Below are 15,232 nucleotides of genomic sequence, written 5' to 3' on the forward strand. Positions count from 1 at the left end.
CGAGGCCCCACCAAGTCGATGCCGTGCAGCTGCGTCCCACCGCGGCTTCACGTTCACGCTAGGCCGGTGCTCCGTAGGCCTCAAGCTGAAGAGCTCCCGGCGGCGTCGCCTAACCACTCCGGGACACACCGATGGTACCAGACCACTCCGCACAGAGCCGTTGATGTCTGTGGCCGTTCCAGAGCGGACGGAAGCCCCGCAGGCGTTGCTGTACAATGCTTAGCAGGTCGGGCGCCGGAGCGACTCGAAAGCACGTCTTACTCCGACGCCATCTTGGCCACGCCCCCGGTCAAGGCTGTTTTGCATATGGCCATGTCTGAACTGGGGTGGTGTGGAGTGCAAAACAACGATGGATTTAGGCCCAGATCTCTGTACTGGGGTGAATGTATGACATTGTTCTGCATTCTGTCCATCAACTGTTATTTTTGCATACATTTTGGCAAGTTTGGCTAAGCAGACGGCCTTCTTGGTCATCTTCACACAGCAGTTGGACAACACTGAATCATGCCTGGAACCAAGACACCAGAGACAGATCTTGTGAGTGTCTGTCACCGACATTTGTCGGTTGGCGACTTAGCAAGTTTTAAACCCTATTGCTTTTGGAGGGAACATGTCCCTTGCACGCTGGAAAATAAATTGTCACTCTGAGAAGAGTCAACAGAGCTCTGGATCCACATTAGAAGGCTCGGAAAGAAAATAATTGATGTCAGCGTGCTGAGTGGTACACATAGGGATGGTTCAGATCCAAAGCAGTGATTCACAACACCACCTATTGACGCATGAGGGAACTGCTATTAAAAATCTTTGGCTCGAATCTAGCGCATGGGGAACTTGACAAGGTAGGGAATCTGCAAATAGAAGTCTCTATCAAAACAATTGATTTGAAATGCTTGTGCGATTAAAGGTTTATCGTTATTGTGAGAATGCTCAAACTGTAAGGGGTATGAAAAGTGCACAAATTACATGAATATACAGAAAAGCAGAATATGTTCAAGTGGAAGGTCGCAGCAATGTATAAAAAACTCAGTCCACAAAACAGTTTAAAGTATTTACTAATATAACATATACAAAGTCTCCCTGAACTCAATGCAGTCTTCCTGATGGCAAATAATCGCCCTGATGCAGATCAGGAATGTAAATATTTCTTCTTTTTGAACTTAAAAAAAAGGAATGTAAATATTTCTTAACTGAGTATAACGAGAACAAATCTGCCAACAAAAACAAAACCATTTTTCAAATCTCCACATAATGGATACGCATAAACTCCAAATCTCTAAATCAGAACACACAATTGACAAAGAATGCTTTTTTGGGTGAATTACATATTAAAATAGGAAAATACAACGTTCCTAGAAATCAAATATTCTGAATATTATCTGACCTCATATAAATCAGTGTATTATAGAGCAAGACGGAAATAGCACCACTTCCATTGTGAATACACATAAACAGTGAAATCAGGTAAACATTTAACCCATTGTCAAAGATCTCGTTTTTTCTGTATTATTGCACTTATATCAGGGCACTGGGTAAATCTAAGAAATGTCTGAAAATGTATTTTGCATAGCGGGGTACGTAGGAGACATTACATTGCTTTTCTCATTATATTTGAATCACTCTTGGTATGTGTCTAAGGGACATTCCATGCTATGTTTAAAGAGAGGCTACTTGAGATAGTTCAGAATTGGCTCAAGATTGTGTACAAATGAAATGGCACATTTGGAAACTGTCCCTGTGTTCAACACTCTGTAAAGAGATGGACATATTATTCTCCCCTGTATCTCAGCAGTGTGAACCTTCTTTTAGGGGAAACTTTTTAAAGGGATAACAAGGCACTCAAAGAGCATGGAAATCTTAGAGTTAAAACCTTGTATATACCTGTATTATTGAGTGCAGATAATGGGGTCATGTGCTCCTGCTTTCTACAGATTCCGCTGAAGTAAGCAGCATCATACATACAATGTGATTGGTGCACCAGATGTGGATGAAAAAGACACTTCACCTATGTCACTTCCTGGATTGCCACTTCAGCTAAAAGGGTAGGTGGTTCACATGATGTGTTATATCAGCACATCCATATTTCTGGATCACTTTTCTGTTTACAGTGATCCTGGTAAATCTCATTTGCACTCTGCAACTCAACACTGCTTTGGATCAATGTGCACTTGGTAATATAGGGTTACACAACCCCTGATAAGTCTGGTGTGCTAACACCAGAGCCCTGACACCAGGAGCACATGGTTCCTGAAAGAGGGAAAGGACTGAAGGAACACAGAATCTATAGCTCAGCACCAAGAGGTTAGCTCACTAGTATAAACAATCATGGAATGAGAGTGGTCACTGAAGCCATCTCTGCAATGGAGTGAAGGAGACAGCAAGGAGCAGAGAAGCACAAGAGAGGATAGCAGGAGAAATTGAAACCAGAGACAGAGTAAGAGAGCTAATTCACAATAACTGAGGGTAGGAGAGTGAGTGAAAAACAAGAAAGATACTATACTAGAGTTAATTAACGATACCCAGAGAGGGGGAGGAGCTGCAAAGAGACAGTGAATGAGCACAAGATCTGCAACCTCCTTAAAAAACTGATTACTCATATTTTTCACATCAAATTTTAAGGGGTTGAATCTCTTTCCAGTTACACCTTGTGAAGATGGGGATAGGACTCTTCATGCCATTGAGGAGAGGGTGGTTAAGACAGTCACTATTTACAGTAAGTAAAGTGTGAAAAAGACACCGTTTTTTTCCAAGATGGTGTTTCTGCTCTTCCTGACATACTGCCTCAGACATATAACAAACAATAAGCACTGCATGTAGTCCCTACAGGTAGTTAACAGATGAGGTATACAAGAGGCATCCACTAGTAGCCAATGCCTGACTAGTCTGCCTACTCCCTTATGCCGGCCCAGCTTAAGAAAGTGGAAAGTCTACCCTGGCCTACAAGAAATCAAAGTCAAGTCAACCACACATCTGTGATGTCCTCAATAAAAGAGGGGAAGCCTGTTCTTGGACAAACTGCAACTGGGTGCTATGCAACAGGGCGGAATTCCTCACCTTATGAATTCTCTGCCAGGGTCAAACTGGATCTGAAAACGTTTTCTCCAGCAATAGCTCTCCGAGTGGTGCCATCAATCCCAAGCATCAACTCTGACCACCGCAGGCCACTACATACTTTGAGTCCATCCTATAAAGCAGCTCCTTGTCTTTGGTGGGGTAAAGAGGGGGAAAGAAAGATGGAAGGGTGACTGACTGACCCACATGAACAGCAGATAGCACTTCTGGAATTAATTGACGGACTAGTCCCAAGAGTGAATTTATCTGGGTAGAACATCATTAATGGTGCCTGAACAGAAAGCGTCAGGAGTTTATTGACCCAATGGCCTGAAATCATTGCCACTAAGAAGGCAGTTTTCAAAGTGAGAGGTCAAGCCAGGCACCTGTACATCAGATGGGGATGCCATAAAAAAAGTCAACAGAAGGTTTAGATCCCACTGAGGAACAATAAACCTAATGGAAGGAAATATATCAAGCAAACCTTTCATAATGCACGCAACTAGTGGCAACTTAAACAATGAAGGTTGGTGTGGGAGGCAAATCAAGGTGGATTGATTAGCCAAATCGTCTTTTACATTAGATACTGCTAGGCTATTCTAGGCAAGAGACAGTGCAAACTGTAGGACATCGGAAATGCATGACCACCTCCCAAAATAGGTTCCCCCCCTTTCTATTGATAAAGTGAATGGGAGTGGTGTGTCCGGACAGAAACTGAATTATGCTCTCTGAGACTGAAGGGACAAAAGCAAGGTACATTTCCCATAGCTCCAGCATGTTTGTATGTAGGCGGTGCTACAACGTCGACCAAAGGCCCAGTGCTATCATGTCATCCAGGCAGGTGCTGGAGGTCAGCAAGGAATAGGAATACCTTACCACTGTACCTGCGAAGGGCTGAAGGAACAACCCACCAGTAGCAGTAGTACAGCTCCAGATAGGCTGACTTGAAGGCTGCAACACAAGCTGAGAGGCTCACTTGGAGTTGGAGCCAGTGCCAACTCAGACACAATAGTAGGGTTCTCATCTGCCACTTGGTGTGAGGCCCCAAAAGTATGTATGTGTTCACAAGACCTAGCAGTCATAAGACCTGCAGGACCTGGGTCTGAGTTTGCGTCAGAGACATCCGAATGATCGCCTGAATAGCCACAATTCTCTGACAAGTGAAGTCCTTCATGAGGTTTATGTCAACCACTACCCAATAGGAGTCAGCCTCTGCATGGGTGAGAGGTGAGATTTTTGAAAGTTGGTGATAAAGTCCAGGCAGCGTAGGCAAGTCATCATCTGTGGGAGATGTTCTTGGACCAGCACCATCATTTTTGTGTTATTTAAAGGTTTAGTTGCAGGTAGAGGTAAAGGGAGATTTTAGTGTTTAGGGGCGGATGGAGGTAAAGGGAGGTTTGTGTAACTTTTGGGTTCATGGGTGGGTAGAGGGAGGTAAGGGGAATTTTAGGGTTTATGGGTGGGTAAAGGGAAAGATAGCTTAAGGGTTTAGGGGTCGGTAAAGCTAAAGGGAGGTAATGGTGATTTTTGGGGTTTAGGGGTGGGTAGAGGTAAAGAGAGTGAAGGGTAATTTTAGGTTTCAGGGGTAGGTAGAGGTATGGGCCTTTACCAGCCAGTCATGCAAGTATGGGACTACATGGTCACTCGACTGCCGCAGTGACGTTGCCACCACAGCCAGCATCTTTGTAAAAGCATGTTGAGCTGTCTTCAGTCCGAAATGGAGGACCGCAAAATGTTAGTGACATCACGTCAGAGGCGAGGTCGTGACTGGAGCTGTGTGACGCCACCTGGCAGAACTGGAGAGTCATTGTTGAGGAAAAGAATTCTGAACCAGTTTGAAGTCAAAAAGCAGTATTTATAGGATGATGAACCTTTAGGAAAATGTATCCATCAGATATTCGTTTTGTTCATTCCTCACAGTGGATTCCCTGTTTTCTTTAGAGCATTTCCTTCACAGCCTTGTAGATCTACCACATAACTTTTCAACTACCCCATCACTTTGCACAGCTCCTTCCACCTTCACCCTACGACTGTGCGGACTGAACAAGTGACCGATTTCTGTGCAAAGACTCTTTTCTACCACCTGTGACCATGCAGGGTACCATTGGATGGGCTCTCACTGTGGTCCTGAACTCTTCCATCTGCACTCAGCCAAATGGGCAGGCTAATTAAAGAAGACAATCGTTATCATAATAATATTAATCATCATATGCAATTTTAAATTAAGCGTTTGTTTATCCGAGAATCATTTTTTAAAGCATTTAACACGTACTAGCATTACTCGAATCAATTCTTTATTTTCTTCATGGTTTCTTGAAAGCTCCGCTGTCTCTGACAGGACTATAGGAGCTGGGGAAGGGCTTTATAGGCAACAGCCTGTTGGGCAGCATCCTCTTTTCTTTATAAGCCAGTCTTCTTTGTGAATAGGAAATGCAGAAACTCTTGATCTTGAGATACGCATTCTTAGGACTTCCATGATCAGGGCTGACATTCATCTATATCCACCACCCCTTGAATGGACCCAATCCCTTCTTTGCCAACCTAATCAAAGCACCATAGCATCATGAACCTTGCAAACTCCACCAATTTGAAGAAACAAAAGATATTTCACAGTCTGTGTAACATGATATTCAGCGAGCGCCAAGCGAATGGTGCATTATAGCCCTAGATGGCAGCGGCCAGGAGTGCAGCAGAGGCCACAATACAAATACCTACATACAACTCAGAAATTATCCTTTGCCTCATGCTGGAGAGGAAGAACTTTTCTTGAAAGCCCACAGCTTGGTAGGCTGCAATACATTGTGAGTACTTCATATTGGAGCTGGAGACCATATTCAGGCCAGGACAGCTGGCTTCATCTTGTCAGAGCATTTCAGTTATCTCGATGGGCTTTGGCTTGAAGGTGTAGAGATTCCAAGCTCCTCTGTAGTATCACACAGGTGGACTTGCAGAGGTCCCAGCTCTCAAATCGGTTGCCATTTCCACCACAGCCACCATACCAGAAGCGCTCACAGCGCAAGGAAGTGCTGTTGAAGAACCACTTAGCCAGGAAAGAGTGGCATGGTCCAGCATCTTTTTGCTCTTTGCACACTGCTGCTGAAGAAAATTAAAAAGGGAAGTTGGATTAGTAGTGTTGCAGCTTACAAGAGCACAAAGTTAATGACATCTTTAACTCAACACAATTAGGTTGACTGATGACATCATACATGACATTATGAATGTCAATCCTGTGAAATAAAGCATTGGCTTTTCTAAAGCAAAGACAGATACCTATATAAGGTCTGGCCAAACAGGCCGTAGCGTCCCACAGTATCCCATACACACAGATCCATGCTGAGTTGGCAGGGATTTTTCACCAAAAGTACTCCTGCCAGCCTGGACTGAGCACTTTTGTAAAAAAAAAAAAAAGCTTAGTGTCCACCAGCTGCCACTGCCATCTTGGGTCGGTTTGCTTTTTTTTCTTCAAAACCTACCAAAGCAGAAGTTTCTTTCTGAAAAGTCTGAAGTCCATGGGGCACTGGAAGGGCTCTCCCTGTGCATCAGGTAAATTGTTGCGTTAGTTCCTGCCCCCGACAGCCAAGCTTTGCAAGGTGGTCACAGGAAGAAAAAACATTACCTGAATCCCACTCTAAAAAGGAGAGACATTCCAACACTATTCAGCCAGAGATTCTTTTATCGCAGGCCAAAAGCAAAGTGGTTTCCAATAGCAGACCAACTGAGGCTTCAACTTCAGTAAGAAAGTAATCCCCCATCTCTACGTGAGGCTAGGTACAGAAAAATTGGCATTCTAGGTACCCACAGATTGTTGGCAGATGTTCTATAATTGCCCACATCTTAATAAGAGCCTAAATGTTAGCTGAATCAATAACTGAGTAAAAGGTTTCCAAGAGTACAGGTTCTTTCCTTGTTTGCCGTATTGATTCAAGAGGTATATCAAGGGCCAGCGCAAAGGTAGTAGTAGATGGACAGATTTAGGGGATTGTAAACATCAACACAATGATTAGACAAGTCTGTCCCATTTTGACCCGCTTATTTGCTTTGTTTATAGAACCTTTGGCTGTAGTAATACAAAACAGTCAGACAAAACAGCGACATACAGGTGGATTCAGTGTAAACTGCAGCCTACGTGATTGGCATAGTTTTGTTTCTATCAACTGAAAGAGAGACTGTAAGAGAGTAGGATTTGCTTTCTTGGTCACCCCCACTTTTTACTGGTGTCATTATGTTTTTCTGACTAGTCTGACTGGGATCCTGCTAATCAGGACCCCAGTCTCTGTGCTTCTTTCCTATATTGGTCATGGTGAGTACTTCGGTAAACTCCAGATTGGCTAGTGGTGTACCCTGATAAGTCCCTGGTATATGGTACTAAGGTACCCAGGGAATAGGTACACCAGGGGTCTCCCATGGGCTGAAGCATTTATTATGCCACCCATGAGAGACCACTCAAATTGTATCTACAGGCCTACCATTGCAGCCTGTGTAAACCGGTGCTAGCACCACTTACAACAGGTATGTTTATTGAGGGCACCAAATCTGATGTCCTATTTTTAACAGAAATATGGATGCATAAAGTCTCCGCACCCGATGTGGTCTGTACATTGCCCCCTGGATACAACATCCAGCGCAAAGACCACGTGGGTAACAAAGGAGGCGGCATTGCCATCATTTGTAAAGATTCTTTTCTTGCCACTCGTGATCTACAGAGTATTACTCCAGTGAGTTTTATCATGGAGTGTGCCAGATTGGCAATGATGGAGAATTACTTCAAATTTGAAGATCAGATCTATCTCCAAACCTCAGGAACATCTATGGGGAGTATTTTTGCCCCCAGCCTCGCCAACCTTTATGTTCACTTGTTTGAGCACAACCATGTTCTCAACCATAGCAACCCCTACTTCCAACAGGTGGTGCTATGGAAGAGATACATTGACGACATTCTCTTGGTTTGGCGAGGTACACCAGCAGAGGTGAAATCATTTGATGTTTGGTTGAACAATCAAAACCAGTATCTCAAATTCACTGTTGAGTTCAGCCGGGTTGAATTACCATTCCTGGATATTCTCATTTTTCTAAAAGATGGCAAACTTGAATGCGAGCTCTATAAAAAACCAATGTCCAGGAATTCCTTGTTGGCTTTTGATAGCCATCACCCTTGGGCTTTACGGGAGAACCTCCCAGTAGGACAGTTTATGAGAATTCGTAGAAACTGTTCATCCAAACCTCTTTTTGACAAACATGCCTGTATTCTGTCTCAACAACTACATGAACGGCAGTATCCACGCCATTTGGTAAGAAAAGCCTGGAAACGGGCCTCCAACAACAACAGGGAGGCACTTCTGGAGATAAGACCTGAAAAGGCGCCCTTGGATAGACTGACTTTTGTCAGCACATTAAGTGTCCTTTCAAATAGGATCCAAAAGACAGTTCGAAAACATTGGGATATCTTGAACATCGTCCAAACCAACATTCTTCCACCACTGTTTTTTTTCAAGAAAGCTCGTAGTCTACGGGATAGTCTGGTCCACACTAGACCTAGACCAAAAGTGACAAAAACGGCAAATACATTGTGGCACATCCCACCAGTACGTGGTCATTTTCCATGTGGCTCTTGTAGCGCCTGTCCTCCGACATACAGAGCGGACCAAGTGGACATAGGTACAGGAAATCCGTGGTTACTCCGAAAACACACTAATTGCAACACGGAGGGAGTTATATACATGATCACCTGCCCGTGTTCACTTAGGTACATTGGCCACACTACTCGGAAAATGAAGGTTCGTATTAGCGAACATAAAAGTACAATCCGAAGTTCATAAACAGTCCACCTGCCTCACTAACCATTTCTTGTTGATGAAACATAAAGCAGAGGATTTGAAATGGGTGATTTTGGAACATCCTTATATCCTACCACACATCAGTGACAAATCTAGGTTTCTATTCATCAAGGAGCAAAAATGGATTTTCAAGCTACGTAGTGACAGTAGAGGATTAAATGATTCCATCCCGTGGATCTTTATCTAAGCATTGTGCTATATATCCAACCCCTCTTCTGTCTCTATCTATGAAGGGATACGAACATTTCAGTATACACTCCCTTTGTCATATGTGGTGTTAAATGTACTCTTTCACCTTGAGACTATATGTACCATCAGGAACACGTTGTCACATATATCATCATCCTCTTATGTGCCACATCTATTGACCAACATATATGGATGCAATCAGTACAGTCTACAACATCAGATGTATGACTGTATTCCCCTACCCTATAGAGCCTTGAATTTTGGTAGCACATGGCTAGGACATTGGTATCCTGATATAAGCGTTTTGTCAACACAATACGCTGCGACTGCGCGGGAGAGACGCGTTTTGTCGGCTTCATGATGCCCGATAGCCGCGCAAGCACAGTTTTGAATTTCATTGCTTTCATTTTTTGTCCGCTAAATCTATGGCGATTTTCAGTCTTTTCCAATGCCAGCCATCCCTTTTTCCAACAGCAGCGGGATTTTACAGCATTGTCTTAACGACTCTCACCCACTATTGCGGCTGCGCGAAGGATTAGTAGTCGCTAGACGCTTTTTCCCGAGTGCGCATGCGCTGAGGACTAACGCACCGTTTCACACCAGCCTACACAACGCGCAAGTCCAGTTCAACGAGCCACAACTACTACGTGGCGGTACACATGCGCATTGACTAAAACGCTTCATAATCACCAATTAGCTCTGATTTTGGCGGGTGAAATGAGCCTAACAACTCAATAAATCAATTAACTCTGGTATAAAAGGGAGGAGCCCGGTCCTGTCGGTACCTCCACTTCCTCTCGGATGACTGAGAGAGGTACCGACGGACAGGTAAGTTCTCCTCCTCTGGGTATTTTTTGACTGCCACCTAAAGTTATTTTTTGACTGCCACCTAAAGTTACCTTTATATAACAACTACCCAGTCTGTGACAAAGTAAGGTTTCCGTTTTTACCTAAACCGGTGATAGATGGGGGTCTTTTGCAATTTCCTCTCCCTCTCTCATTGCCTGGAGTGAATGTCTCCTCTTTCCTGTGCCAAATGCCGGTGTGGTTGTGACTGTGGTTTTCATTGACTCTGTCCATAAGCAGTTAGTTAGAACTAGGATGTAATAGCTACTAGCTGGGGCATATAACCTTGGTATTCATGCCCTTTTCTTCCTTCTTACACCTTAGAGCGGGGCCTCATATTCCCGAGCGGTTGCCGGGTGAGGTGAGGTCATCTCCCACGCAAAGCGCGGTGAGTATTCACAGTTAGGTTATTTCTTCTGTGAACAGAGTAAGCATACTCAAGAATTAGCTAAGTGCAAATTACTTATGCTATTGTGTTGTCTGTACAGTTTCTTGTGAATATATGGATATACATGTAAATATGTGCTTGTTTGTTGTGCTTCTGTCAACAGGATTAAGACACAAATTACATCTTCCTTGTGAACATTGGGGCTCCAAGTTCTTGGTAGATATAAGTATCCCTATATAATTTAAATACTTTTTTATGATTTTCACATTCACATTTTTCATTTTGCTGTAGCTTAATATCTAGGTCCTGATGAAAGCCGGATAGACTTCCAATTTCGCTGAAACATGTTGAACGTCCTGCACAGCGCCATAGTGTAGCTACATATTTAGGCTACCCGGCGTGATTTTAACCTTGACACTTAGACAATTCCCATTAAACATATTTTTTGTCTGAGTCGTTAATTTTAAGTTTCCTTCACCAGAGCACTGCACCACACACCCTCAGCACTACCCTCTGAGTAACATTCTGGCTAGAGTTTCTATTTCAATCCATATCTGCACCATCACCTGATGGTTTGGGCGGTTGGTTGGATGGATTAACAAACATCCCACATGATGAGACTCCGCCAGAAGGGTGGTCTGATGGGAATATCTCAGCCAGTTGTAACTCTTTCATTATTTGCATGAGTCCTGTTTTCTCAGCTACTAGTACAGCAACACACAGAGGACTGGTCATTTCTATAGTTTTGTATAATTGTCTATTATATAGGGAAATTAAATGACAGGTCGTTAAATATATTCCCTTGACCCCCTCAAAATTATTCTTTATTGAGATCCCTGGTGTACCTATGCCCTGGGTACCCAACCCAGTTGAATCTTCATTTTCTAAGTGGAAATATCTGGATATTCCATCTGTGTTGGCATGATTACTTGCAGGCCTATGTTCCAATAAATAGTCCATCCCCTATAGGGAAACGGACCACCTCAAAGGTTTGGGATTTTCACCATTCATTTTTGTTTGAGCCATAAGAGGGACTTATGGTCTGTCTGAACAATGAAGTGAGTACTAAACATGTATGGCCTCAACATCTTCAGGGCCCAGACCATAGCAAAGGCCTCCCTCTCTATAACTGACCAACGTGGGGTCAACTTTCTGCTTATAAAAGCTACTGGTTGATCCTGGGCATCCAGTTGTGATAAAACAGCTCCTACCCCTATCTCAGATGCACCTGTCTGGACATTAAAGGTTTTGAAATTGTCAGGACTTTGCAGAATGGGAGCATTGCACATGGCCTGCTTCAGGCCATCAAATGCCTTTTGACAGCTAACTATCCACTAAACTTTATTTGGCATTCTCTTGGAGGTGAGATCATTATAGGGTGTCACATTGGATTCATAACCCTTAACAAACCTCCTGTAGTATCCAATCAGGCCCAGGAAAGCTCTGACCTGAGTCTGGGTTGTGGTCCATGATGATAGTCTGGATTTTGCTCCTCTCCAATGGCTGAACTTGCCTCCACCTACCAGGTTACCCAAGTATACAACTGTGCTCCTCCCTATCTGGCACTTGATGGTCTTGAAAGCGAGACCTGCCTTTTGCAGGTCCGCCAGAACATTCCTAAGGAGGACCAGGTGATCCTACCAGGTGGAACTAAAGACAGCAATATCATGTAGATATGCTGCACTATAGGCTTCTAGACCTGTGAGAACTTTGTTCAGCAACCTCTGAAATATGGCAGGTGCATTTTTCAGACCAAAGGGCATCACAACAAATTGATAATGCCCACTGTGGGTTGAAAATGTTGTTTTTGGCTTGGCATCCTCAGATAGTCTTATTTGCCAGTAGCCATCAGTTAGGTCAAGTGTACTAAGAAACTTGGCTGAGGCCAAAGTATCTATGAGTTCCTCTGCCCTTGGAATAGGATGGGCATCAGTCCTAGTGACTGCATTGAGGCCTCTGTAGTCCAAACAAAACCTCATCTCTCTTTTTTCCACCCTTGGTGTGAGGTTTTGGCACAAGGATTACTGGACTAGCCCAGGGGCTTTTTGAAGGCTCAAAGAGATCCAATTCCAGCATCTTTTGGACCTCTGTCCTGATGTAGTCTCTGACATGGTCAGGCTGTCTGTAAATGTTGTCCTTTACTGGCAGACTGTCACCTGTGTCTACTTCATAGGTACACCAGGTGGTTGTTATCAGGGTGTCAGAAAATATGCTTGTGCTGATTGAGGACCTTCCTGCAATCAGCTTGCTGCTGGCCTGTGAGGCTACCTGCCAAGGTTACTCCATCAACTGACCCATCAACAGTGTTCTATGAAAGGAGATCAGGGAGAGAGTTGCTCGCTTCCTCCAGTCCCTCATCAGTCCTAAGCACCACTTTATCCAAATGCACATAGAAGAAAGGGGGTTTGGACGACAGAGCCTGAAGCTCTCTCACCCTGCGAGCACAGGTGATGGCAACAAGGAAGGCAGTTTTCAGAGTGAGGAGCCTTAGAGGACAGTTGTGAAGGGACTCAAAGGTAACACACATAAAATAAGTTAAAACGCGGTGCAAGTCCCACTGGGGCTTTATGAAGGGAGAGGGAGGAAATAGATAGGCAATGCCCTTAAAAAATCTATGTGCAATAGGGGACTTGAATAAAGAAGGCTGATTTGGTAGCCGAAGAAAAGCAGAAATAGTGGTAAGGTAGCCATTAAGAGTACCCAGGGCAGAGTCTTGCTGGGCCAAAGAAAGTATATACAGAAGGACTTCTGAAAGAGGGTCAGAGAGGGGATCCACAGCCTTTGCTATGCACCATGTCACAAATTTGTTCCATCGACAAACATATACAGTTTTCATGGAGGGACACCTGGCTGCCAAGAGGACATTACAGACTTCGGGAGGAAGGTCAAAAGCTGTCAACTGTCGCCACTCAATCTCCACCCAAGGAGGTGGAGGCTGGACAGGTTTGGGTGAAGAACTGTACCCTGCTGCTGTGACAGAAGATCCTCCTGAAGGGGTAGTCTGATCGAAGGATCGATGGCCATGCGGGGTCCCATACCCTTGGTGCCCGGTCCGGGGCCATAAGAAAAACTTAGGCCCATTCACACTTGATCTTCTTCAGCACTCTGGGAAGAAGTGATACTGGCGGAAAGGCGTACATCCGGCCACAACTCCACTCACAATGAAAAGCGTCACCGAGGGTAAGCCACCTTTGAAACTCCAAAGCGCAGAATTGCTGACATTGCACATTCTATTCTGTGCTGAACAGATCTAACCAAGGCTCTCCACACAGCTGAAAGAGACCCTGCACCACCTCTGAGTGAAGAATCCATTCGTGATCTAACAAGCAACGACGGCTGAGTTCATCCGCCCTAGCGTTCAGGGAACCTGCCAGGTATTGAACCACCAAAGACATGCCCTGATGTTCCAGCCATGTCCAGAGGTGAATAGTCTCTTGACATAGGGTCCACGACCCAACCCCGCGCTGTTTGTTGCAGTATCACATGGCAGTGGTGTTGTCCGTAAACATCTGCACCACCTTCCCTTTGAGAGAGGGAAGAAATGCTTTCAGTGCCAGGCAGATCACCCAGAGCTCCAACAGGTTGATATAGAGCTCGGACTCCGCCAGAGACCAGACTCCTCTGATCTCCACCTCTCCCAGATGGCTGGTCCTTCCCAGGAGTGAAGCATCCATCACTTTTGTGAGGTCTGGTTGGGGAAGGGAGAGGGCTCTGCCTCTGCCCTAAGCTTGGTTTGTTAACCACCACTGCAATTGTTGCACAGTTCCCTCCGAGATCTGGATATAGTTGGAAAGATTCCCCCGATGCTGCACCCCTGGAACTTCAGGTCCCATTGCAAAGCCTGCATATGCCTTCTGGCGTGATCTACCAGCAGGATGCTGGAGGCCATGAGGCCCAGCAGCCTCAGGGTCATTCTCACCGAAACCCAGGATAGAAGTTGAAACATAGGTATCATAGCCCAAATATTCCGGATTCGCTGCTCGGGAGGATAATCCCGAAACTGCACTGTGTCCAGAAGAGCTCTGATAAAAGAGATTGTCTAAGAAGGAGTTACGTGTGACTTCGGCAAGTTGATAGTGAACCCCAGTGAATGCAGGAGGTCTGCCATAGTCTGGAGGTGGGAGATGACCGCCTAGGGTGAGCCCGCCTTCGACAGCCATCACCTTCGTGAACACCGAGGGGCACTTGTAAGGCCAAAGGGGTGCACGGTGAACTGAAAATGCTCGTGGCCTACCACAAACCGTAGGTAGCGTCGGTGGGCTTGCAGGACGGGGATGTGGAAATAGGCATCCTGCAAGTCCATGGCCACCATCCAGTGTCCAGGGTCGAGGGCAGACAGGACCTGAGCCAACATGAGCAGTTTGAACTTCTCCTTTGGGAAAAAGTGAGTGAGGGCCTGGAGGTCTAGGATAGGACACAGGCCTATGTCCTTTTTGGGCACCAGAAAGTAGCGGAAATAGCAATCACGACCAACTTCTGGCTCAGGGACCCTCTCGATAGCCCCCTTGGCCAAGAGAGCTGAAACTTCCTAGCGGAGAGGCACCAAATGATCCTACGAAATGCGATTCAAAGATGGTGGAATGAAGAGGGGGGTAGTCTCAAAGGGGAGGGAGGCAGGGTACTGGAGCAAAGGGTCTCCAAGCACTACAGGGTCTAGGACGAGGGGACTGAGAGGGTCTAGGACGAGGGGACTAAGACACTGTTCACTGCTGTAGCTGGTATTTGTTAATACCAGTAAACAAAACTGATTGTCTCTATGATGTGGGGTGGTCAGCGATTCATATAAAGGGCATTGTAGATGTGGGTGGCCTAGCAGCATTCACTAGACAAGGGTTCTTAAAAGTAAATTCCATCTCCAATTCTGTCTAACTGGCTAAATTGCCAGCACTGAGTAATACATTACAAAACTTTAACTTATTTTGTTCAC

The 15,232-nt window shown here is 45.0% G+C and overlaps 1 protein-coding gene across 2 annotated transcripts in view; it reads right to left on the reverse strand.

Annotated features, from left to right (window-relative positions):
• Positions 1-5,328: 5,328 nt before the first annotated feature.
• The window catches only part of LOC147683192 (collagen alpha-4(VI) chain-like), a 115,295-nt gene continuing 105,391 nt past the window's right edge, over positions 5,329-15,232 (reverse strand). Inside the window, exon 7 of one of the 2 annotated variants that reach the window (XM_086943687.1) lies at positions 5,329-6,141. In XM_086943687.1, the coding sequence (XP_086799813.1) occupies positions 5,921-6,141 (221 nt within the window). In that variant the 3' untranslated portion in view covers positions 5,329-5,920. Of the gene's footprint in view, positions 6,145-15,232 lie in introns of both variants that reach the window. The other variant, XM_086943686.1, reaches the window with a different exon arrangement.

This window comes from Lissotriton vulgaris, chromosome 11 (genome assembly GCF_964263255.1).
Source record: "Lissotriton vulgaris chromosome 11, aLisVul1.2, whole genome shotgun sequence".
NCBI classification, from domain to species: Eukaryota; Metazoa; Chordata; class Amphibia; order Caudata; family Salamandridae; genus Lissotriton; species Lissotriton vulgaris.